Below are 22,398 nucleotides of genomic sequence, written 5' to 3'. Positions count from 1 at the left end.
TTTCAAAGAATGAAAGTGAAAAAGCACAAAAATAAATACTGAGATTAAACGAACAAAAAATAGCCTTTTATTATTTACCTCTACTCCAAATGTAAAACACTGACTATAGAAATTATACAAACGGCAATGCACATAATACAACCTTTTTAGTATAGACAAAACAGAAGGTGACTTCTACAACTTCAACTTTTTTTTCTCCTTTTTTTAAATTAGGCCACTGCGGTGAGAGCAATACATACAGCTTGTATTACATGTTTTGAAAACTTAAGATTCATCACAAACTATGCTGACCTTTTTTTTTTTTTTTTTTTTTTTAAACGTGTTTACCGAGTATCATGTACACAAACAGAATTTTATTAATGTGTAAAACAAGACAAGTGGACAGCTGATCGACCCCCTGAAACATGGGATTACTGAAATGGGAACTGCATAGATTCTGACCATTCTCTTGTTTTTCCAGAGAGTGCCGTCGACTAAAGAAAACCAAACCGCACTTATAAAAACAGCTTGAGTTTATATTCACTTTTTTTTTTTTTTTACTTCTTTCAATATTAAATGTTAGAGTGCTGCAAGTGACTCTTTTTTTACTAAATAATCTGCTGTGGTAATTTTTGCTAAGAGTTAAGATCAAATAATCTGAAAGCCAATTAAAAATTTGCCAATGTAGACAAAACTAATGACTGAAAACTGTCTTGAAGGACAAAGCCTTTCTTCTTTCTGAGTGACTACAGGCTCACGAAGCCCACGTGAAGCCAGGTGTTTCCTGCCATCAAAGCACTTCAGAATCACCAGCTTCCTGCTTATGTGCACCCTCTTAAATTTCAGGCAGGTACCCTTCGTTCCTCTTTAAAGGTGACTGACGTTCTCCACCTGAACAGACGGGCCACGCATGGAAACATAAAAAATATACGCAGGGTTACTTAAAACAGATTTGTGAACACTAACTCAAGCATCAGCTGTGTGCTGCAGGACAGCAGCTTTCACACCGTCTTAAAAGGTCTTGTTTTTTTGTTGACGGTAGCTTTAGAGGTCTCTATAGCATAATAATACTGGACATTAGTACGGTAGTTGACGGAGACTCAGTGATGATGTTACATAAAAAATAATGAATCAGCTGTACTAGAAGGTCAGGAAATAAAACTATTTCGGCTCCTTAAAAACATCTGGAGAGTGTCTTTTCACCACTAGCACATCCAACATTATGTACACACACCGACTATATTACACCACGTCCAAACTTTTGCATATACCTATTTAAAACAACATTCACAAGTTTGGCTGTTTTGAATATTTAAAAAAATACTCTCCCATATGCTTCTGTTAAAATCCCTTACAGTGCACAACAACAACAACAACAAAAGAGAAAAACAAAAAAAGGAAACCTTGCAACAATTTTAGATACAGTATATTTACACACAAATATGATACACTTTTAATAAAACATCCTGGCTGCCATCTTCAAAACACACCCATCAAAAACAATCCGAAACGCTCTTTGAAAAGGGCTCGTGATGGGGATTTAAGGCAACCTCGCAGAACAAATGGTGAGAGCATGACCGGGATTAAAGGGACATCAGGTAACCGGTTACGAAAAAGAAAAAAAAATTAATCAAGGACATCCATTTGTAAGGACACAAGATGGCTTTCAGTGTGAAGGCGGTCGTCACGCTCTTGCCTGTCTTCTCACATGTTGAGGAGCATCTTGGCAAAGTCTGAATTTGACAACTGCTTCGGCTCTCCGGCTGCATTTCCTGCTGCGCTGGCTGGCTCTCCATCCGCAGCGCTCCCGTTCTCCACTTTCCCGGCGGGCACGGATTGTCGGTGGAGGGAACGAGGGAGCATGGAGAGCTGGGTGCGTCCTTTCCCTCTCCTGGGAAAAAAAGGAAAACAGTCAAATTTGTTTCCTGTCTTTATTACCAATATAGATCTGGGAATCAGGGAAGAGCAATTGCAAACATTTTGTGGGAGAAACATTTTGGGAAACTTACGCTCCGTACACCTGGCGAGGCATGGCGTCTCCCGTGGGCCTGCTCGACCCAGGCTTATCTATCGTGTTTCTGCGAGGAGGGTTGCTTATAGCAACAGAGATTTTGTTGCCCTCCACTTCTATGCCGTCCATTTTCAGCACTGCCTGAGAGGCCTGGGTTTCATCTGCGAACTCAACATATGCCAGACCCTGCAGAGCCACACAGCATAAGAGGGTTAACACACCAACAACTTCGCCCTGCGTGTGGGTCGAAGGCAGCGATCACTAGCTCCATCATCTCACCGCTGTGCTCTTTATTCCTCACCTTGGGTTTTCCTGAGCGATACGTGACCAAACGAACTTCTTTGACGGTGCCGTGATTTTTGCTGATTTCCGCCAGCTGCTCCTTAGTGCACGAGAACGGCAGTCCAGAGATGAAAATTTTGTGTTTCTCCATCATCGTGTTGTATTTAAACACCTACAAGGACATAAGCGTGAAGATATCACTTTGCACTGCATGCTCCAATCATGTTAGCCAAGCTGGATGAAAAACTAATTGAATTATGTGCTTCACAATATTTTAGCCCCTACAATAATAATCTTGGACTGGGTGAAGTGGCATTGATAGCTGTATTAAATGAATAAAAATGATGAGGCGTCTAAGTTCAACACAAATGCAGGAACTGAGCCACGCTTACCTTAAAGTCAGGATTTTTGTTTTTGTCGACACAGGGTGACACAAACACAGGCCTGCCCTCCACGTCCCGTCGGTCCAGCTTCAGGGCTTCAGGGACTGACACTGGGGATTCAAACTGTATATAACCGTAGCCTCTGAAGCTTCCTTTACCAGTAAAGATGGGGCGAATCTGCTTGATTGGACCACAGGTCTCAAACAGCGTCCTGAGTTTCGCCTCTGGCTCCTCCAGGGTGTACGCCAGATTGCTGACGAACACGCTGCTGTTGTCATTTCGAAGCTCCGGGTTGTCTTCGTTCTGCCTGTGGGCAGACGGAGCTGCTGCTGCTGCTCCTTGTGGGGCTTTTTTAGTAGCAGGCGGAGCAGGCTTATATCCAGGGGGCGTGGCCTTTCCAAAGAGTCCAGTCTCTGTCTCCATGTACTCATCTGTGGGTTGGTCAGCGTTTCCTCGGTGCCTTTTAGGACCTTGTTATGTCACAGAGAAACAAAAAGTTAGAATCACACTTAGTTTTGGTTAAAAAAAAAGAATTAGTCCATCAGCTAAGGAGTCTATTTCACCTGCGTCCTCATTCCATTCATCTTGATAATCGTCCTGTTCTGCTTTCCTCTTCTCCCCAGCTCGCGTTCCCTTCTGGACCTTCTTCTGAGCCTTCTTTTCTACCTTGGCTTTCCGCCGCTGCTCAGCTCTCTCGTCCTCTTGCCGAGCCAGGTTGGCTTCTTTCTCAGCTGCCTAACAGATGGTCAGAACATGGTAACATTAGCCAAAGGCAGCCAAACGATACACCTGGCCGGTGCAGTACTGCTCCTACCTTCGCTCGCTGTTCATTAATCCTGTTCAGCCGGGTCTCTGTCTTCTGCACGGCGAAGTCCCAGTCCTCCAGAGAACCTGTAGGTGGGAACGTGTAGTATAAAGCCATACTGTGTCAAATTCTCCCTTTTCTTAAAAATAATGATTTATAATGAATTTATAATCATTTTTAGTTTGAGGCTCACCTTCCACTCTCTCAAAGCTGAGCAGGACTTCACATACATGCTCCGGGTAGTCTGAGGTGCACTGAACTGCTCTGTGGAGAGCTTTTCGACAGTGAATCGAGTCCCCGTATGACCTGAAGATTAAAAAAAAAAGCAAAAACCATCAAGCACACCCATTTTTTTAGTTAGAAAGTTTTTCCCAGTCAGGCATGTCCCGTCTAACTCGCACACTGAAAATTCCAATTACACTGACATGTACTGCATGTGTGTACTGTGAGTGTGCAGTCAACATGTTGACTGTGAAACGATGTGCAGTCAAATACATTTGGACAAACTGCCGGTAAATAACAGATACTGTTCATCTGCTCTGCATAGTTTTTTTAAGCCCGACACTTTTTCTGTTGTCATCCACTTGACAAGTTTCATTGTTTTTTTAAGGGCACACATGTTGAGATATGCCAAGTTCTAGCTGGTTGGAAATCACCTTGTTTGTCTGTGCAAAATTCTTACCTTGTAACTTTCTAATTGTGTTATATTTGGTTCTTTTCATAGATTGAAATAACGCCTCAACAACAAAAAGACATTCTTCTGAATGTGGTCAGCTAAATAGTCTGGACTGAAAATGAGCGAGAAAGCAGCCAATGTCCAACAGTGATGGGATTTCTGGCTCTTTTTAGAGAACCGGCTCTTTCAGCTCCCAACCGGCTCTTCAGGTCGTTTTGTTGCTTTAATTAATTTATTATTAACAACAATATAAAATTACGCACAAAAGGAATTACTAGTGTAAAAAAAAAAACCTGTGGTTTTATTTAGATATATTTATATATAATTATATACGGTGGCCCCTAGAGACAAAGCACGTCCAAGCTCCAAAGCACATTTCTAGCATTACCTGAACTTCCAAAGCAGAGCTACTAGATCACTTAAATTACACAATTGAAAGCATATGTGTATTGTTTGTGTATTTATACACAGGCACTCATATATATTCAAATAATTAAAAAAATGTTCATTTACCTGTTACTACCACACACCAAATACGGTCGTTGGTACTTGCTGGCTTGTGTAGCCACAAGATAACAAAAGCTCAACACTGCGCCCAGCATCCTGGAGCACTTCTGTTGTGTTTTGTACGTGTTTTGGAGTTTGTACGTGCTTTGTCTCTAGGGGCCACCGTAAATATACTTTTATTTATTCACTCCACATAAAATGTAATAAAGTGAGAGAAGGAAAAAAACCCACGACTCCCAATAACGGCTTGCGTCGTTCACTTCAAAGACTCGGCTCTAAGAGCCGTTTCGTTCGCGACCGACACATCACTAATGTCCAAAGAGAGTCTTTGAAAGACCTTCAGGAACCCGGAGACTGCTTTACAAATGACTACAAGAAAGTCTGTCTCCTTGGTAGCAATATATAAAGAAATGAGTGGTGGGCTTGAGACCTTTGCACAACAATGTAGGGTGTGTATATATTGTATAATGCACTACTTAGAAGTAAATGAAGAAGAGACAAAGACAAAGTCACAGACCTTTCCAGGTTGTAGTACTCGAGCCACATGTTGGCATACTTGGCGTTTCCTTTTGTCATGATGCTGTCCCACAGTTCTCTGGCCTTCTGCATGTTCTTGCAGTGAAGTGCCTGACAAGGAAAAGGAAACATCTATATGACAAACACAATAACTCCTGTATCCAAGTTGTCAGTGAGAACGCCTTTACCCTCCATCTCATTACAAAGAGGCTAAAGGTGATTTTTACAAGTGATTCTACTGTGACTCAAACATGTCTGTAGGAAGCTGTGGAGCTATATTAACTCTTTAAGGCCTAATTTAAATAAAGAAGCTTACTTCTTTTGTTACGTGATTTGACCTGGCTCATTCTACTGTGCTAACTGATTTACTCGCCACAATCCAACAACACTACTACACACTGCATGCTCCTGAAAACGGTTGTCATAGTAACACCGCTTACCTCTATCCGTGCCCAGATCTGCATGATGATACAAGAAGGATCGCCACTTTCACCAAACCCTATAGTGACAAAGGAAGGTGAATAATGTGAAAACTAAACCAGGACAAGAAGACAGCAAAAATAGATGTCGGTGCCGTCTGCTTACGCTCTTCGACATCGTGTTTCATGTAGTCCAGAGATCGAGAGAAGGCTGCTCGTAACTCCTCTAACTCTTTGCTGGACTCTGCAAAAAAACAAAAAAAAAAACACAAGGTAACACATCATCAAATAAATTATTTGAGTTGTGTTTTGGTTTTTTTTTGACATACAAAATGTTCATGACACGAAACCGCTCTCACCTTTACTGAAATCCACGCGTCTCCTCAAGTAGTCGAGGTACGCCTGCCAAATTTCCACGTAATCGGTAGCCTGAATGAAGCCTGCATTTAGTGCCTTCTCAAAGACGTCTGCGTGGAAGACAAAAGAGAATAATACACATCAGACGACAACATTTCTCCATAAGGTCGTTAGTATTTTCAATAAATTCAAGGTGGTTTTAAAATGAATGAAAGACAAGCACACGTCTTTCATTATCCTTTATAATGCTAATGATTTAATATCAAGGTAAAATTCGGGTTGTGTTTGGTTTCATCTATTGCCTGTTTTATGACTCTTTATGGGCTACAGCGGTAGACATTAACCATAAAAGTCATAATAAACCAGATTAGGATAGTCAGGTTTTTTTCAGAAAACAAAGAAATAACTATACTGCAAGTTAAAATAAAATATTTCCACATCTCACATCGTAAATATGCTGTATTTTTCAGGGAGCAGGCCATATTATGGACTAATTTTGCCTTTTTGTCATCACATTTAATATAAATGTGATAAGGACTGGTCTCCCTTAGCAACTTCCAAGAAAAAATAAACACAAAAATGTGCAGGCCTACGTGATCTTATAATGATGGAGCCAAGTCCATCCAATCATTTTTTTTAAACTCTTACATACTTGGAAGTCAGGCAAGGTTAAGAAAGGTTACATTTTTCCACATTTCATTAGTCACACAGCTCAATCTTTTTAAACTCAAACATAGTTTGTTTATTCTGCTTTGTGGTTTCATTATTACTAAGTTAATATTCATCCTGTGTTAGTAATTGCTTCCACAAATACTTGTAAATTCTGTTTATAATAAATGAAATAAACAAAATCATCACTTATAATGAGAACAATTATCAGTTTGTCTCTAAAACCAATGCACATCCATTCAGAATGAACGCAAATTAAATTCCACTGAAAAATCATATCAATCTTTTTCAGTCGTATTTGTTATGAAGGAAAAAAAAAAAAGGAGTTCAAATAGTTTCAATATTGAAAGCAGCGGGCGCTCTTGTGTGAACAGCTTCGAGCTGTGCTCGTGTTCTTACCTGACACGGTCTGATGGTCGGCTCCGTGCCTCTCCAGAGCAAGCAGGTAGCTCTTCCACAGTCCCATGGTCCAGGGGCAGTTCCTGACTGCACGTTCATGAGTGGAGAGAACCAAGTCTTTGAACTTCAGCTGACGATCCTGACGATCACAGAAAGAAAAATAGTTAAAAATGGTTAAAACAGTCTGAAAAAAGAACGAGATGAACAGCAAGGTTTTATACATTAGACGGGGTGTGTGTGTGTGTGTGTGTGTGTGTGTGTGTGTGTGTGTGTGTGTGTGTGTGTGTGTGTGTGTGTGTGACCAACAACTCACGAGGTATGTGGTGTATTTGGCCCACATGTCTGGCACCAGGCAGTTCTCTGACAGAGCACGCTCAAAGGTTATCTGGATCCGTGCTGGGTCGCCCTCCTTTAGTTCAAAGTCGATGTAGGCCTGATATTCTGCTAACTTGGGAGTTTCTGCTACCATCTGCAGCAAAACAACAGCAGCGTTCACAAAAACGATCAACATCATTTAAAAACATTACAGAGAACGAATGGACATCATATTTAGCAAAGTGCATTACCAGTGCCTCCTCAAACGGTTTGCACTTCCCCATCTGCTGCACAGCTTTCTTGTACTGATGCACAACCGTCTCAGGGACGCCATGTTCGGACCACTCCTCATATTCTGCGTAGGTGCCTTCCATGTCTACAAAGCAGCAGAGCACAGTTATCACAGATTTTACATTTACATCACACCGTCGATAGTCATTTTTCAGTTTATGTTCTACTTTATCTGTTGCTTCATTTAAATTTAGAGATTCAAATGTTTCAGAAACGGCACGGCTCTCCACTCAGAGAAAAACAACACGATACCAAAACAACCGGTTACCTCTCCAGTAAACTAATGAGGAGTGCACTCGTCACTCTGACACGTTAATTTTATCCTAAAAGCCAGCGTCATCATTTTCTTTAAACTGGGTAATTTCTGACATATGGCTCTCGCAACAGGAATCTGTCTCATTTTACAGCAACCAGTCTGGCCAGAAGACACGTCATGCTTACCCATTAAGGGGATGGCCAACTGTCGGCGAAACAGTGTATGGATTCGCTCGAGCTGGGTCTTCAGCATCTCTTGTTCCTCACGGCTGGGAATCCTGCCAGGGGGAGGCTGAGAGGAAAGCCAGCAGAGAACATGGGTGTTAAAGCACAAGCCATTCGGTTAAACATGGAAAGAATTCAAGTCAGCAATCTGAACTGAAGAAGTGTTATATTTGACATCATTAACATGGAAACAAAATTATTTCCACTAGCTTTTAATTTCTAAGACAATGGTTGAAACAATATGGCATATGTACACAATCAATACAAAAACACAAATATAGCTTATGTGTGAATGATGAACTCTGTCCTAGTGACGGGCGCACAAACCTGTACTGTGGACAGGATGGCGTTCTCAAACTCTCTGTACGCCTCCCACACCATCTGTCCCTTGGTCATGTGAAGCCCCACTGCTGTCACCGCCCTCTCAAAGATGGATCTCACCCTGTCGATTCCGCCTGGTGAGCCCATACCGCCGATCGAGTACTGTGCGTACTCAAGCCAGATATCGGGGCCTGTGTGTGTAAAGTTAAATGTTAGGATCGTGTAATTACTAATCATCAGGCCGGAAGGTGGTGGCGATGGTGTTGCGCACTCACAGATATAGTCTTTAACAGCTCTCTCAAACAGCTCATATACTTTCTCTCGGTTTGGCTCCTCCTCAGTCAGACGGATTTCATCCTTGAGCCAATCCAGCCAGATCTCTGGGGGATTAAAAAAAACAAGGTTTCAGTTGTAAATAATGCAGAGCCGCTTATTCCTCCAACCCCAGAAGCATGTTAGCCGTGCACCGACCTTCAGTGAGAGGGAAAAGCTCACTCATCTTCTGCCTCGCCTTTCGCAGGCGGAAAAGTTCCCCTTCTTGCTTTAGCAGCTTGATAAGATCCACATGGCAGTTGTAGTCGAAAGCGTTGATGGACAGCTGAGGAGTTACACAAAGATGAAGAAGAAATGAGATACGTGACAATGCACTTCAGGGGTTTTGTAGGCACAAAATCATAATCGGTTGGCATGTAAAATCTACTTTAAGCTGTTCTTGCATTCACAAGAGGTCGCCACAGCAGGTAGCTCCGCATATTTGATTTGGCCGAATTTTTACCCTTCATGACGCAACCTCTCCCAGGATCGCACCAGGGATCTTTTGATTCTTAGGTGAACACATAAAATAGCTACAATTGGTTTGCATGTAGGAAAAGTGTGTTACCTTATTTAATATCTCTCTATGAATGTAAAAATATTTTTATGAAGCTTTTTGGCAGGCCAAGATCTCTTTGGTGAAAATACAAATCTGTTATATGCAAAAAAATCCCTGCACCCTGTGTATCCTAAATAAACTAAACCCAATCCTTCATGAGAGCAAATGTTTCTATTTTGTTGAGTTGTTGGTTGAAAATTCAGGTAGTTTCGTGGGTTGTAGTTTGATCTGTTAGACTTTTGGGCTACAGCAGTGAGACTGAATATTTAAAACATATCTCTGTATATAGCACACTACAGTCAGCAGTACCACACACTGATGCTCGCAGAGGGACTCGTGTACAGTCATGCAGTTGGATCTATATTTGAGTGTATTTGTAGGTTGCAGGAGAGCTACACCTACCACACAGTCAACTCAGCGCAACACCAGCGACGCTGCAGAAGCACTCTCCGTACTTAAGACTACAGCAGATTCAATGCTATGTGAAGGGGTCACTGATCACGTGACGCCCATTAAAGTTAGCACAGCGTGTACTGTTTTTGTTTGTACTGTACTTTCTTTCTAACCCACACTAAACGCTGGGATCCCGCCGTAGACTGAGACTGCAACAAAAAAGGCGCGTGTGAATACGAGGCACGCGAACTATTAGCCTCGCACATTAGCAAGGCAGCTAATCACGACAGCTATATAAATGACGTGGTTGTATATTTAGATGTTTTGGTTAACGAGAGCTACCAACGCCACGTATATTTTCTGCCTTTACTCTACCATGTCATGACGGAGGAGTTCACAGCTTTAATGCTGCCAACCCGATTGTGGCTGGCCGTGTTTACCACCCATTCATTCTCATTAGCCCCTCGGCTAACGCTGGCTAATTACCTGCTCCTCAAGTCGCTGGATCTCGGCTTCATTTTCTTTCTCGTCCTCCGACGAATCGTCCTCCTCGTCTTCGTCTGAATTTTCCACTCCCATGCCTTCCTCCTCTTCTTCGTCCGATTCCATCTCCCTCTCCTCCATCCCTGCATCTTCCTCCTCCATATCTTGCAACTGCGTTTGCTCTGCGTTGCTTGACGCTGCCATGTTGGAAAGCCTATCTGCCTGGTAACAGCCTGCTAGCAGCCAGCGGGACGACGAGAGGCGGAGCCCGTCAACACGGGTCACCGTCTAACCCCGCCCGTGGCCGCTAGTGGGCGCTCTCTGGTTGTGTAAAACCTTCTTCTCTCATTTGTTTGTCAACACAAGCCGTTCGTGCTTCCTCGTGTTCACTCGTTGATTTCCGTTCGCAGTTGGTGCTGGAAACATGGCGAACGTCTGCCTACGAAGCTCCTCGTCCTTGCTGCTGTTTTTCAGCAGGAGGATTTTCAAACCGGAGCTGAGCGCTGTCTGCTTGTACCACAAAAAGGTAAACGAGTGAAAATGCGTCACCTTACTTAGAGTTAGCTGACATTTTTTGTTGTTGTCACTGATAACACTGCCCTGTCTGTCAGCTGCCCCACCAACAGATCAGAGATATATATATTTTCTGATAAGTGTGACCTCTCCCTAAGGTTGTGGACCACTATGAAAACCCGAGAAACGTGGGCTCCCTGGACAAAAACTCCAAAAATGTGGGGACTGGATTGGTGGGTGCACCGGCATGCGGTGATGTTATGAAACTTCAGGTAAGCTGGAAGCCAGCAGCAGAAACCAATGTATTGTCATGTCTTTGAAATTCCGATGTTTGACTCTGTGCTGTTTGCAGATCCAAGTGGATGAAAATGGAAAGATCGTCGATGCAAAGTTCAAAACATTTGGCTGCGGATCGGCCATTGCTTCCAGTTCTCTAGCAACAGAGTGGGTGAAGGGGAAGTCGGTATGTTAAATTACCAAAGTACAGGCAACCAACAAATGGACCCTAAAAGTGCTGTTTTCTCCGCTTTATTGTAAAGGATCTCATGAATCTGCTTTTACCCTGCAGGTTGACGATGCTCTGAAGATCAAGAACACAGACATTGCCAAAGAACTCTGCCTTCCTCCAGTCAAGCTTCACTGCTCAAGTAAGTTCACAGTCGTTATTAACACCTCTTAAGACATGGGTGTCAGAATATATATCATATATCAAATATAAAGTCTGGGGGGCAGAATCGACCCAGCAAAAACTTCAGTCCGGTCCACTGGAAGACTTTGGAAAATGTGAATTGTATTTTCATTTCAAGTTTTGTAGCTTTTCCTAATAGAAGGATCTCCACTGTGGCCATTCATACTAAACCAAAGTATTTTAGGTCAGTTAATAAAAAAAGACAGTAATTTCTTACCATTTAAGCATAAAGGGTCATGCTGACTGATTTCTTTAATTCAATATGGCAGCATTTCCTAATTGTGTAGAAAACCTGAGAAATATGATTCAAACTGTTTTGTTTTTTTTTCTTACATTAAGCTATCTCAGGGATTAAATATGTAGTTAAACAGCTTTACAACAACAAAGGGGAGTTTCCCTGGTCCAGCCCACTTAAGATCAAAATGTGCTGTTAAGTTTCCAAAATAGCTTCAGGACCATGCACACCATTTTCCCCCCGAAACAAATTCTTTCTCTTGCTCTGTTTGAAAGCACATACATTTATGCTTTCAGATCAGGTGTTTCCTGTGCAATAAATATATCTCTCAACAGTGTGGGCTCTCTCTGGGTACTCTGGTTTCCTTCCACAGTCCAAACACACGTTACAGTTGTGGTCAGATGTTTACATTCACTCATCATTGGCATGAATCTCATGGTAATTTGGGTCTTTTAATGGTTTCTTTGAACTGTTGTATTTCCATCTTTACATACATCTTTAATGGCTTGATGAGTTCATAGCAGGCTTGAGCCTCAGCAGTTCCTGAGTTGTTTCTGAACATCTAAACCAATTTACTCTCATCTAACGGTGACAGTTTGGGTCTTCTTCCAGACTTTGACAAAAACACAGTTACCAGACCCCGTGTGTATACTTTTAACCCTGTGTGAGAATCAGAGAAAGTCCATAATAAATTCAGAAGAACAGTTCAAAGAAATCATTAAAAGTCCCCTAATACTATGTCAGTCCTCCCCACGATAAGTGTAAACTTCTGACCACATCTATAGGTTAACTGATGATGGTGTGAATAGCTCTGTTTCTATGTCTTAGCCATGCAACAGATTGGCGAGCTCTTCATGGTGTAACCCGTCTCTATGGAAGAATGAATGACTGTATTAATCACACCTACATAATGATGATATGAAATCAAATCACCCAGTTATCATGAACTGAATGCTTTTTGTTTTCCAAATTATGCTCATAGTGGCTCTAAAATCTGCTTTTTTTGTCAGTGCTTGCAGAAGATGCCATAAAAGCAGCACTGTCAGACTACCGGCTAAAGCAACAGGACAAGGAGGAACATGTTAAAGCCAGCAATTAATGTTTTTATTCACTGACTATAATAATAGATGTATCCTATTGTTGGATATTGTGCCTCTCCTAGTGCCAGAGCAGTGCAGACGGGTCGCTGTAATCACATCGCATCAGATCTTGCATCCATTGGGGAATTCTCCACAGGTGTGGGTCCCATATTGTTCAAGTGTTAATAGCGTTTATGGATTCTTTGCTTTTATCACACAATCAGAATTGTTTAATTAACAATGGGTTCATGGTGAAGCTTAACACTTTAATACACATAGCATTAAAGACATCTTTAATGAAGCAGGGATGTGGGTTTGTAGTTTTATTTTTTTGGCTTTGAGGCTCTTTCTGGCTCACTTGTGAGACAATGTAGGTCCCAGATGAAAGACTTGGTATGAGAATGTCAACAGTTAAAGTTTACATACAAAAAAAAGTTCAGAAAATTTGTATGAGGTGCTTTGCTTACTGTGAATAAACAGATTAAAAGACTTCAGTGTCTGTGTGTGTGTAAATGTCATCCTGCTGATCCTGAATCAGCAGGAGCCACCCTCTGCTGACGCACAAGCACCTTTTTCAGCACGAGCAGCACTGCCAGCATTACGAGAGCCACTAACACACACAGCACAACGAGCAGAGACACTATCGCTGCAGAGGCCTGCTGAGTGAACAGCTGTGGGACGAGAGTGGGCACGAGTGCATCTCTATGTGTGGAAAGCAAGAACTGTGTCCCCTCAGCAAGGGTTACGTTACTCTGAGGGTATCGAGCTGTAATGTTGTCTCTGCACCTCTGTTCCTCCTCAGGGAGAGAAGTAGTAGTCTTTAAATGGAAGGGGCTGACTGACTGACTGTTATTTAGGGATAAACACTCCTCATAGGTAAGAGTCTCTAAAGAGTAGTGCAAGACACGCATCTTGGAAGAGTCTTGATTACTGTTTAGAGCTTCAGAAAGCAGTCCATTAGTGGTTAGTTTTGATATTTTCTCTGCTGGCTGCGCTGTTAGCATCCTCGCCTGTGCAGAGCTGAGGTCACGTTCGTGTGTCCTGTCATTTGGCTTCAGGACACGAGGACAGATGGCCACGACAGAGAGATTCAGAAGCAGACGGTGGGCGAGATGATCAGGCTCTGTGCACACAATGTCTGTGGCCATCTTAAGCCTACCGCTCAGCAGCCAGCGGTACAGATACAGAATGTCACACTCGCACACCCACAGGTTGTTGGTGAGGTCCACAGATCTGAGACGTGGCAGGCTGTCAAAGGCGCTCTCTGGGACTGACCGCAGGCAGTTGCTGTTGATCTTCAGGACCTGCAGGTTGACCAGGGCAGACAGTGAGGGCAGGTCCAAGGCAGAGATGCAGTTTTCTGAAAGATCTAAGTGGGTCAGTGATGGTGGAAGACTCATGGGGAGACTGGTAAGCCTGTTCCCCTTCAGCATCAGGACCTGCAGCTTATGGAGACCCTGAAGTGCCCCGGGCTGGATGGCACGAATACGGTTGTCCTCTAAGTCCAGGTGAGTGAGGTTTCCCAGCTGCCTCAGGACACCTGAGGTGATGTAAGTAATGCGGTTTTCTTGCAGCTGCAGGGACTCCAGGCTGGGAGGCAGGCCACGAGGGAAGCGGGCTAGCAGATTGTGACTGAGGCTGAGCTCCTGGAGGCCAGAGAAGGGCCAGAGCTGGTGGTCCACATTACAGAGCTGGTTTCTGGCCACAGATAGAGCCGAGGTACTGAGAGGAACCAAGCGAGGGAGTGACCTCAGGCCTAGTGACTCACACAGAACCAGAAATCCTGGACAGCAGCACCCAGTAGGACAGGGAGACACTGCAAGGCAGGCTAGAGGACAGATGCAGAGAGCCAGCAGGACACCACATCTGCACCAAAGCATGACTCACTGCAAGAATAATGCAGGAAAGATGAGAAGTTAGATGAATTTAGAGGATATGGTTCTTCTAAAAGTTCTATAAAGGAAGGGGTATAATGTTATAATATGGCTTAATTAACGGTTAATAAGCAGCTGAAAGATCCCTGGTTTGATCCAGGAAGGACAGACAAATTCCACTGGGGCTGCATCAGGAAGTGCATCTGACATAGAAACTCTGCCAAAACAAACACGTGGAGCCACCTGCTGTGGTAATCCCGTGTGGATAAGGAAACAGCCAAAAGCAGCTTTATTAAAGGTTAATGAACCATTTATTAATACCAGTACTCCACCAGCACACTCTGGTACATATAATGACCTTATGGAAAAGAGCTGCAGAGTGTAAAACCCATTCATGGAATTGCCAAAACTATTTATAAAGCCACTTCTTACGTCTTAAAACCCCATGATAAGGTGTGACTTGTTATAAAGTGATGCCAAAGAGTGAAAGCTGCCTCACTTACCATTCTTCTTTCTGTGTATTATCTGCTCCTCCAAAGAGACAGGCAGGGGTGCTTTCCCATGCTCCCTACGTGATCGACTGTCCCTCTAAAGATAACCGACGTTGCTGATAATTCCAGGCAGATGCTCATCAAAGTTTAATGACAGCCTTAAGGAGCTCTATTACCTGTTCTTGATCATCTTCTCCATCCGAACTGACCAAGAAGTCCTTTTGTTTGTCAGCTGTTTTATGATGAACAAGCTGAAAATACAAAAGACATTCAGGAAAAAAAAATGGTATGAAAAAAAGGATGTCCTAAATATTCTCCTGTTGGAGCCCAGCTAAGGTGGAGGTTATTAGTGACTTTAGTGAAGATGTGCTACAAGGTTTGCATCTTTCTGGAAGGAAGAGTGAAAGTAAGGGGCTAGCATTTTCTCGAATTATTTAGCACCTCATTGATAAAAGAGCAGGGAATCTGAGCCCGGTGTAAGGCTCTGTCTGGGCTCACGTTTCAGCCACCACATGGTTACACTTGCTTTTCAGCTGGTGCGCTATCATGTCCTGTTTGATCTTTGGCAGTTTGACCTACTTAAGACCTGAAAGAAGTTTTATGTTTGAGGATTAAAAAAACATTCTTATGAATTTTCTACATTTTTAAAACAGATTTCAGATGGCATCCATGTCACACTGGAAATAAGATATATTAAAATACACAACTGAAAGAGTTGCACTGTTCATACAGCATCAATATTTCATTACTTGCTCAAAATATGGAACAAAAGGGATTCGACTTTTTATCATAATTCTAATGGGAACAAATCAGGGTCCCCAGGATTTGTATAAACAATACATGAGCTCCTGTTTTGTGCCAAAGGGTCCGTATGTATCTGGATTACTGCTATTGAAATATTAAACAATTCTGTACAGTTGCCAGCAAAGGACAAAGGGGGCTCTCGTCATCTCCAGGCTCGAGTACCTTCTTCTGCAGTCCCGCGAGGTGATGGTGCCAGCGGCTTCATCCCGGCCAATCAGAAAGCTCTGGCAGTGTTTTTTTTTTCTTTTGCAGATCAGGGGTTTGAACTGTTAAAAGAGAAGACAGCCTATATCATCACAGAGCAGATATCACAGATCTGGCATTTCGGTAATTACCTTAAAATAGTTACCAGTGATTTCTGTGTGGACGCAGGTCAAAATTACAGATTCCCAAGTGGAACATAATGTGCACGTTGAGATTGTCCTCTTGTTTTTCCGAGACCTTCCTCGCCTTTTCTAATTGTAGGTTTCCACAGGGTTGTATCTGTGCTTCATTTGGCGTAGCTTCAGCCATGTACGCTGCTACATTTACGGCACTCAGAGACATCTTTTTTGATAGCTTTATTAAATATAAGCAAAACAAAACGGTCTTTTTGTAAACAATTCAAGTGTCAAAAAAGAAAGCAACTGTGGCTGAGGTTAGGCGGAAAACAGTATGTCAGCATGACAAAAGCATCGGCACATAATTCAGGCTTAGATTAGATGCTCAAGGTCATTAACTTAACAACAGAACAGAGTAATTTAATCAAAGAAAATCAGACAAGAGAGACAAATATGCATCTGTCAAGCCTATACACGTAAGCTAAACATGCCAACTGTCTGTCCTTCTACTCACATTTCAAACGTTTACACTTAAAATAAAAAAGCATAATTTATCGTATACATAAATGCACTAACTATTTAAAAGGAAAACTTAAACATTTGTTTTCTACTGCCTACTTTTTTATACATTTTCCCATTGAGAGCAGGTCAAAGGTATTAGCCGAATAAATATGTACAGTCATCGTACAAAGAAAGTGACCCTCTTTCAGTTCAAGACAGTTCAGAACAGCATCCTGTGACATATTACAACATGTCACTGATTTAACAAAGACTAAGCTGAAACGCAGAAGCAGTGTGTGGAAACTAAGTCCACCCTTCCATTATGAAGTAAGGGGGTAACTAACAGCCAGGTACTGCTGATCAAATGCATTTGATTAACTAATCATTTGATTAACTAATCATTGATTAACTAATCATTGGCAGGTGTGAGCACCTTTATAAAATCAGAGGTTTGTAGGTCTGTGGTATTCAGGTGTGTTGACACAATGCTGAGGATGAAAGACATCAGCAACAGTCATCAGTGTGGGAAAGGTCATAAGGTCATTTCCAAACAAACTGAACTCCATCACTCTACAGTGAGAAATATAATTCACAAGTGGAAAATGTCCCAGCAAATTCACCACAAGGTCCACGCCCCTAAGATCTACAGCTCAGACTGTGCAGGCCTCAGTTAGCATGTTAAATGTTAAAGTTCATGACAAAACAATTATCAAAGAAAAGACTTAACAAATGTGGCTTATTTGGAAGGGTTGCCAGTAGAGATGCTTAGGTTTAAGTTACATCTGATTAAACCACAAGACCAAAGGAGACATGTGTGGTCACTGTGCACGGCGCCATGTTTAGGGAAAACTGAACACAGCATATCAGCACAAACACTTCATAACAGCTGTCAAGCACGTTGGTTGCAGCCACTGTGTCCACCATGAACTCCTCTGCATACCAAAGTATTGTTGAGTCTAATGTGAGACCATCTGTCTGACAGCTTACGCTTGGCCTAAATTTGGTTATACATCAGGACAATGATCCCAAACACAACATCGAATCTACAACAGAATGATTGTTGCAATGGTTCAGCCAAATTTCAGATCTCAGCTCGATTGTAATGCTGCAGGCCAAATACCCGCAAACCTCAATGAACTGAACCACTGCAGCAAAGAAGAATGGACCAAACTTCCTCCACAACGACGCGTGAGACTCGTAAAGTCATTCAGAAAACAATGACTTCAGATTATCGCCGCAAAAGGAGCGTACTTAATGTTTCACACTCTGCTTCTGCATTTTGGTCTGCAGTTTTTCAATTTAAGACCTGATCATTCTTTAATATGTCCTGATACGTGAAACCTTAGAACTGAAACACACTGTGATCTCTTTTTACCATGACATGCAGTACACATAGTAGATTTGTGGTAATTTATACAGCCTTTGTTCAGATACCTAAAAATAACACAGTTAAAAGGTTTTTAAAATAAAATATGATATCATGTGAAACTTAACAACCCGATGCAAACAAAATGAAGTAAATATAACTGTAAATATAAAGAGAAAGTTTTGCTACTTATCACGTCAAGTTTACTGACATTTCACTTTGACTTATTTACAGCACCGAACGTGTTGCTCTAAATGACAGATCCAGATGTTTTCACTCCAGCAGGACATAATGAGGAGATTCCTTTGGACAGGTATGTGGAATAATACTTTATTTTAGTTCCCTTTGAAAGTGTTATTCACAGGAAAATAATACTTATTATATAAAGTTTTACTGCCTCAGTAGCACAGTGGTGTTATGTTTTTTTCAGTAATTACAGGAAAAAGAAAAATCCTGTGCTTGCCGTGCCAAGTTAAAGTTGTTTTCGGCACATGAAAACAAAGTGGCCGTTAAAAGGGTCTCGGTATGCTGCTATCTTTCCTCGTGCCTGCTTATCAATCAAACAATTTGAGCTGTACCATTTGTAATCTTTTCAGTAACCAGTGATTTGGGTAATAATCCTCTTCACTGTATATTTAAATCTAGATCTTAGACTTTAATGATGGGTAATTTTTCTTCATGAGGCATGACTTCACTTAAATTTAGACCTATTTCCCTCTGTAAGGCTATTCTAATGAAAACACATTTTGAGGACCCATTTTGCCTTTGCCCGTTTCTGATCTTGTTTTAAAAGCGAGAAAAAGCCCACCACTGTGACCTAGTGGTGGCCTTTTTTCAGATGGCAGGTGCAGACTGGCTGACTGGAGCTAGAGCTGGAGCTGGTGCTGGGACTGGAGCTCTGCTGAACCTCCTCCCTGTGCTTCACCTTCTCTTTGTGTTTTGGTTCCTCTCTCCGCTTTTCCACTGCCTCTGTATCTCTGACCTTTCTGACCTCCTGTCGAGGTGATGACCGGACGTCTCTCCCTCTCTCTCCCACCAGCGCCTTGGAGGGCATCCGCAGGTTCTTCGGGGAGGACATGCTCTGAGTCTGGACCCTCTTGACGTGATCGACGGCGTACGGTTTCTCCTGCAGGTCACTTGAATCCCTGCGTCCTCCGGCTTTATCGGCCGTATACTTCCTGGGTGGATGAGGTAGGGGCTTATATGCCTCCAGCTTGCGCTTGTGACTCATTGCAGAGGCACAGCAGATGATGAAGACCATGACGATGAGAAGAGAGGTCACCACGATGATGATGAGCATGTTCTCCTGCAGGAAGTCCACTACTCGGGTCAGGACGTAGTCCTTCAGACGGATCATGGTGGTGGTTATGGTGTTGGTGAGAGTGGGACCCCCGGTAGCGGCGGTAACGTGAACAGGCGCGCGGGTGGAGAAAGACACCGGGAAAAGGAGCTCCAGCTCGGCTTCATCTCCGCTGCCGTCCATGGATATGTTGTAGAACAGAGGTGTGGCGTGACACACAGAGCAGCACAGCGAGAGCAGGGTCACACAGGAGACCTGAAACACCAAGTGAGACTTCATCTTCTCTTTGAGTCCTGCAGAAACAACAAGAGGATGCTTTTAATTTCAGGCAGCACATAGACTCGAAGTCACTGAAAGAATAACGTTGATTGTTAGGTGAAAAGATTTGGGACTGCCTTTCTCAACTTTAATATCTGATCAGAAGGCATGTGGTCCTGTCTTGGGTAAGATTTATGACGTGCACGTTTCTGGTTGTACTGTCTCTGTTGGCAAGTGTTGTGCACACGTGTAGTGCTCTGTTGGCTATTTTATTTTTAAAGCTTGGCTTCATTCTGATGGATGACAATGTGCCCAACAGCTCCTCTAAAACAGCTCTAAATCTTGTTGGTTTCATCCTCACACATTAGGAAGACATAAAATGTAATAGCTTTAGTTTTAATGTGGTCTGACTGTTTCCCTTAAGACCAGCAGCCTGTTGCAGTGACTCCTGGTTTTCAGGTGCTGGTAGGACAAAAGCCTCACTAACTGTTGCTACTCTTTATCTTAAGCTCCTCACTCACCCTAAATATTTACCGTATCACATCTCAAGTGTGACTGGTATCCATCTTGACCCGGGTTTTTCATTTGCTGCCTCTCTCTCTCCTGCACCAGATCTATTTTAGCAGACAGCAGAGTAGCCATTACTTACTCGGGGTGGAGACAGTGAGTTTGGAGCTGGAGGCCTTATAATTTGTAAAGCAGAGGGAGGCCACCCATCCACCACACCAAAGCCAGGAGGAAACTGTATTCTAAAGCGAGCACAGAGGCGTGGGAGACCTGCGGCTCTCGCCTCTATATTTACGCTGGGCAGCAGCTGCTGTTCACCAGCCCACAGCAGCACAGTCTCACTGAGGATATTTCTGCTTCCAGGAAAAGCTGCATTTACACCATGACTGAGTGAAACCTCCTAGCTTGCTCAGTGTTACATTTATCCATCCTTTTCTTTTTGGCTTCCTCTCACTGAGAAGATTTAACCGAAACCAGTGAGTCTGTTAGCTCTGCAAACCTGTTTAACTCTTTAACCCAGTCTGTAATTACACAGTGCTAAGCTGTAAAGACAAGCTCCCCTTCCCAGTGTGGTCAAACATACAGCATGTACTGTGCTGCACCAGATGGCGGGCTGGGTCTCCATCCTTGAATGTACAGCTCTAGGATGGCCCTGCCCCTTAAGTCCCCATAATTACAGCTAAAATTACATTTCCTGTATTTCACTAGAGGGTCGCCCTTACCTTCAGCTCAAAGCCTTCTAATTTGTGACACTTTAAAGCTTTTATAAACTTAATTACATGAAAAACTTTGAACGTGCAGAGCCATATTTTACACATATAGCTATCTCACATTCAGCCTGATGACCCAGTGTGCAGCAACTTACTAAACAAATGTTAGACCATCTCAAATATTTCTTGACATACAATTGTGGCTACCTGGTACACGGTGCAGATTCAAGGTTGGACATTTAGATCTTTTTTTAAGGAAGTATTCAGAAGAAAATAATCCATAAATAAGTCGTGCATTCAAAACTACAGAAGTATTTAAGAACTGTACCAACGATCCCTTTAACTTTTGCTGCAATATTACGACTATTACAGTTGCATGTTGAGCGGTTTTCCCTTGCAGTGAGTAAATTATAGCACAAGATTATCAGCATAGTTGAATCTGTAGTGATGCATCACATGATTTACAGTTGGATTATGGGAAAAGTTTGCAACATTTGAATCTCTGACATAAAATAGTTGAACCGAATGTACTTTTGCACAAACATTCAGACTTCATTTATTTCTTCATCACTATTTGCCACTCGTGAAACGAATGCATAAAAGTACAACGTATGAAAGGTCAAACATCCTGAAAATATTTGGCTTCTCTTTAACCTTGAACTTAATTTCACTACAAATGTAAAATGTATACTTACAGGATGTGCTAGCCTCGGCTTCTCTTCTGTGCAGCACAAAGCAGTGAGTAAGACTGCAGAAAGAGGGAGGAAAAGGGGGAGACAAGACAAGACGGACAGACGAGAAAGTAAGAGTGGAAGACCGTTTCCGAGGATTCGCCCTCCCTGCTGACTTGTGCCGACTTGTTGTTTTACTGAGCTCTTAAAAGTATCCTCACCTCAAACTCATGTCCAGCCCTCCATCTTCAGGTTCTCCTCCCTCTTTTTCTTTCTGAACTTTCTATCCTCCAACAGCCTAACTCTTGGTAAGTTCATGTAGCCGGCCATGTGGGACCAGATTTTTTTATCATACATATGTTTTTTTGAGAAACATTTGATCTGAGCATGGTGATACTTCACACTAACAGGACAAAAGATACGCGGGATGCTCTACAAATAGAAACAGTCTTTATTTGCAACGAAAGGCTAATTTGCCACAGTATGTGCTCGTCCATTCACAGTCTGACTGACAGATACAACCTTAGCCTCAGTGTTTATCTTTAAAACAAATATGTTGCAGTTGGTGCATGTTAGTCCCAAGTTCTTCGGAAAAGGGTTTTCTATTCTTGGTGGGGCGAGTTCCACAACTTTTTTTTGGCCTGCACTGAATACTCTCTAATTACGTTCCTGCTGATTACAGCCTGTCTCTGCAGGGCATACAAGACCAGTACAGGCAGAAAGCACTCTTTTCATCCTGAAACACATGTACAGAGCAAATATATGAACTAAATGGACTTTTAGGAGCACTGGATAACTGTTTAACTTGCAGGGCATTTATTTAAGGGTGCTCGTGTTTCTCGTCTTGTTACACAGTACTGCGTAAAAGTGTCAATTATAGTTTTTTTTTTCTTTCCAGGGAGCCAAACCTTTCTTATAGTGGTC

General features: G+C 42.5%; 3 protein-coding genes across 4 annotated transcripts; 1 reads left to right on the top strand and 2 right to left on the bottom strand.

Moving 5' to 3' along the window:
• Positions 1-289: 289 nt before the first annotated feature.
• sart3 (spliceosome associated factor 3, U4/U6 recycling protein) lies at positions 290-10,488 on the bottom strand. The gene is made up of 19 exons (XM_004544577.6): positions 10,161-10,488; positions 8,882-9,008; positions 8,686-8,790; positions 8,417-8,601; positions 8,051-8,156; positions 7,570-7,694; positions 7,317-7,472; positions 7,004-7,142; positions 5,938-6,045; positions 5,745-5,822; positions 5,600-5,658; positions 5,161-5,270; positions 3,654-3,766; positions 3,470-3,546; positions 3,219-3,390; positions 2,665-3,125; positions 2,292-2,444; positions 1,989-2,176; positions 290-1,870 (listed from the first exon to the last, which is right to left on the bottom strand). The coding sequence occupies exons 1-19, from the start codon at positions 10,359-10,361 to the stop codon at positions 1,684-1,686; spliced, it is 2,850 nt and encodes a 949-aa protein (XP_004544634.2). The 5' UTR covers positions 10,362-10,488; the 3' UTR covers positions 290-1,683.
• On the top strand, positions 10,489-13,162 carry iscua (iron-sulfur cluster assembly enzyme a). The gene is made up of 5 exons (XM_004544578.5): positions 10,489-10,683; positions 10,829-10,942; positions 11,023-11,133; positions 11,239-11,317; positions 12,604-13,162. Exons 1-5 carry the CDS (start codon positions 10,582-10,584, stop codon positions 12,690-12,692), a joined length of 495 nt encoding a protein of 164 aa, XP_004544635.1. The 5' UTR covers positions 10,489-10,581; the 3' UTR covers positions 12,693-13,162.
• tmem119a (transmembrane protein 119a) lies at positions 12,981-21,669 on the bottom strand. 2 transcript variants are annotated; one of them, XM_076890847.1, is made up of 4 exons: positions 21,499-21,669; positions 16,004-19,621; positions 15,050-15,288; positions 12,981-14,558 (listed from the first exon to the last, which is right to left on the bottom strand). In XM_076890847.1, exon 4 carries the CDS (start codon positions 14,550-14,552, stop codon positions 13,188-13,190), a length of 1,365 nt encoding a protein of 454 aa, XP_076746962.1. In that variant the 5' UTR covers positions 14,553-14,558; positions 15,050-15,288; positions 16,004-19,621; positions 21,499-21,669; the 3' UTR covers positions 12,981-13,187. The 2 variants fall into 2 exon arrangements, with proteins under 2 accessions (XP_076746962.1, XP_004544633.2); XM_004544576.5 differs by lacking the exons at positions 12,981-14,558; positions 15,050-15,288 and having other exon boundaries at positions 16,387-19,621.
• Between the last annotated feature and the right edge of the window lie 729 nt (positions 21,670-22,398).

Source organism: Maylandia zebra, linkage group LG12 (assembly GCF_041146795.1).
Source record: "Maylandia zebra isolate NMK-2024a linkage group LG12, Mzebra_GT3a, whole genome shotgun sequence".
Classification (NCBI taxonomy): Eukaryota; Metazoa; Chordata; class Actinopteri; order Cichliformes; family Cichlidae; genus Maylandia; species Maylandia zebra.
Note: the sequence above shows the minus strand (reverse complement) of the source record. Positions and strands in the feature narration are given on the sequence as shown.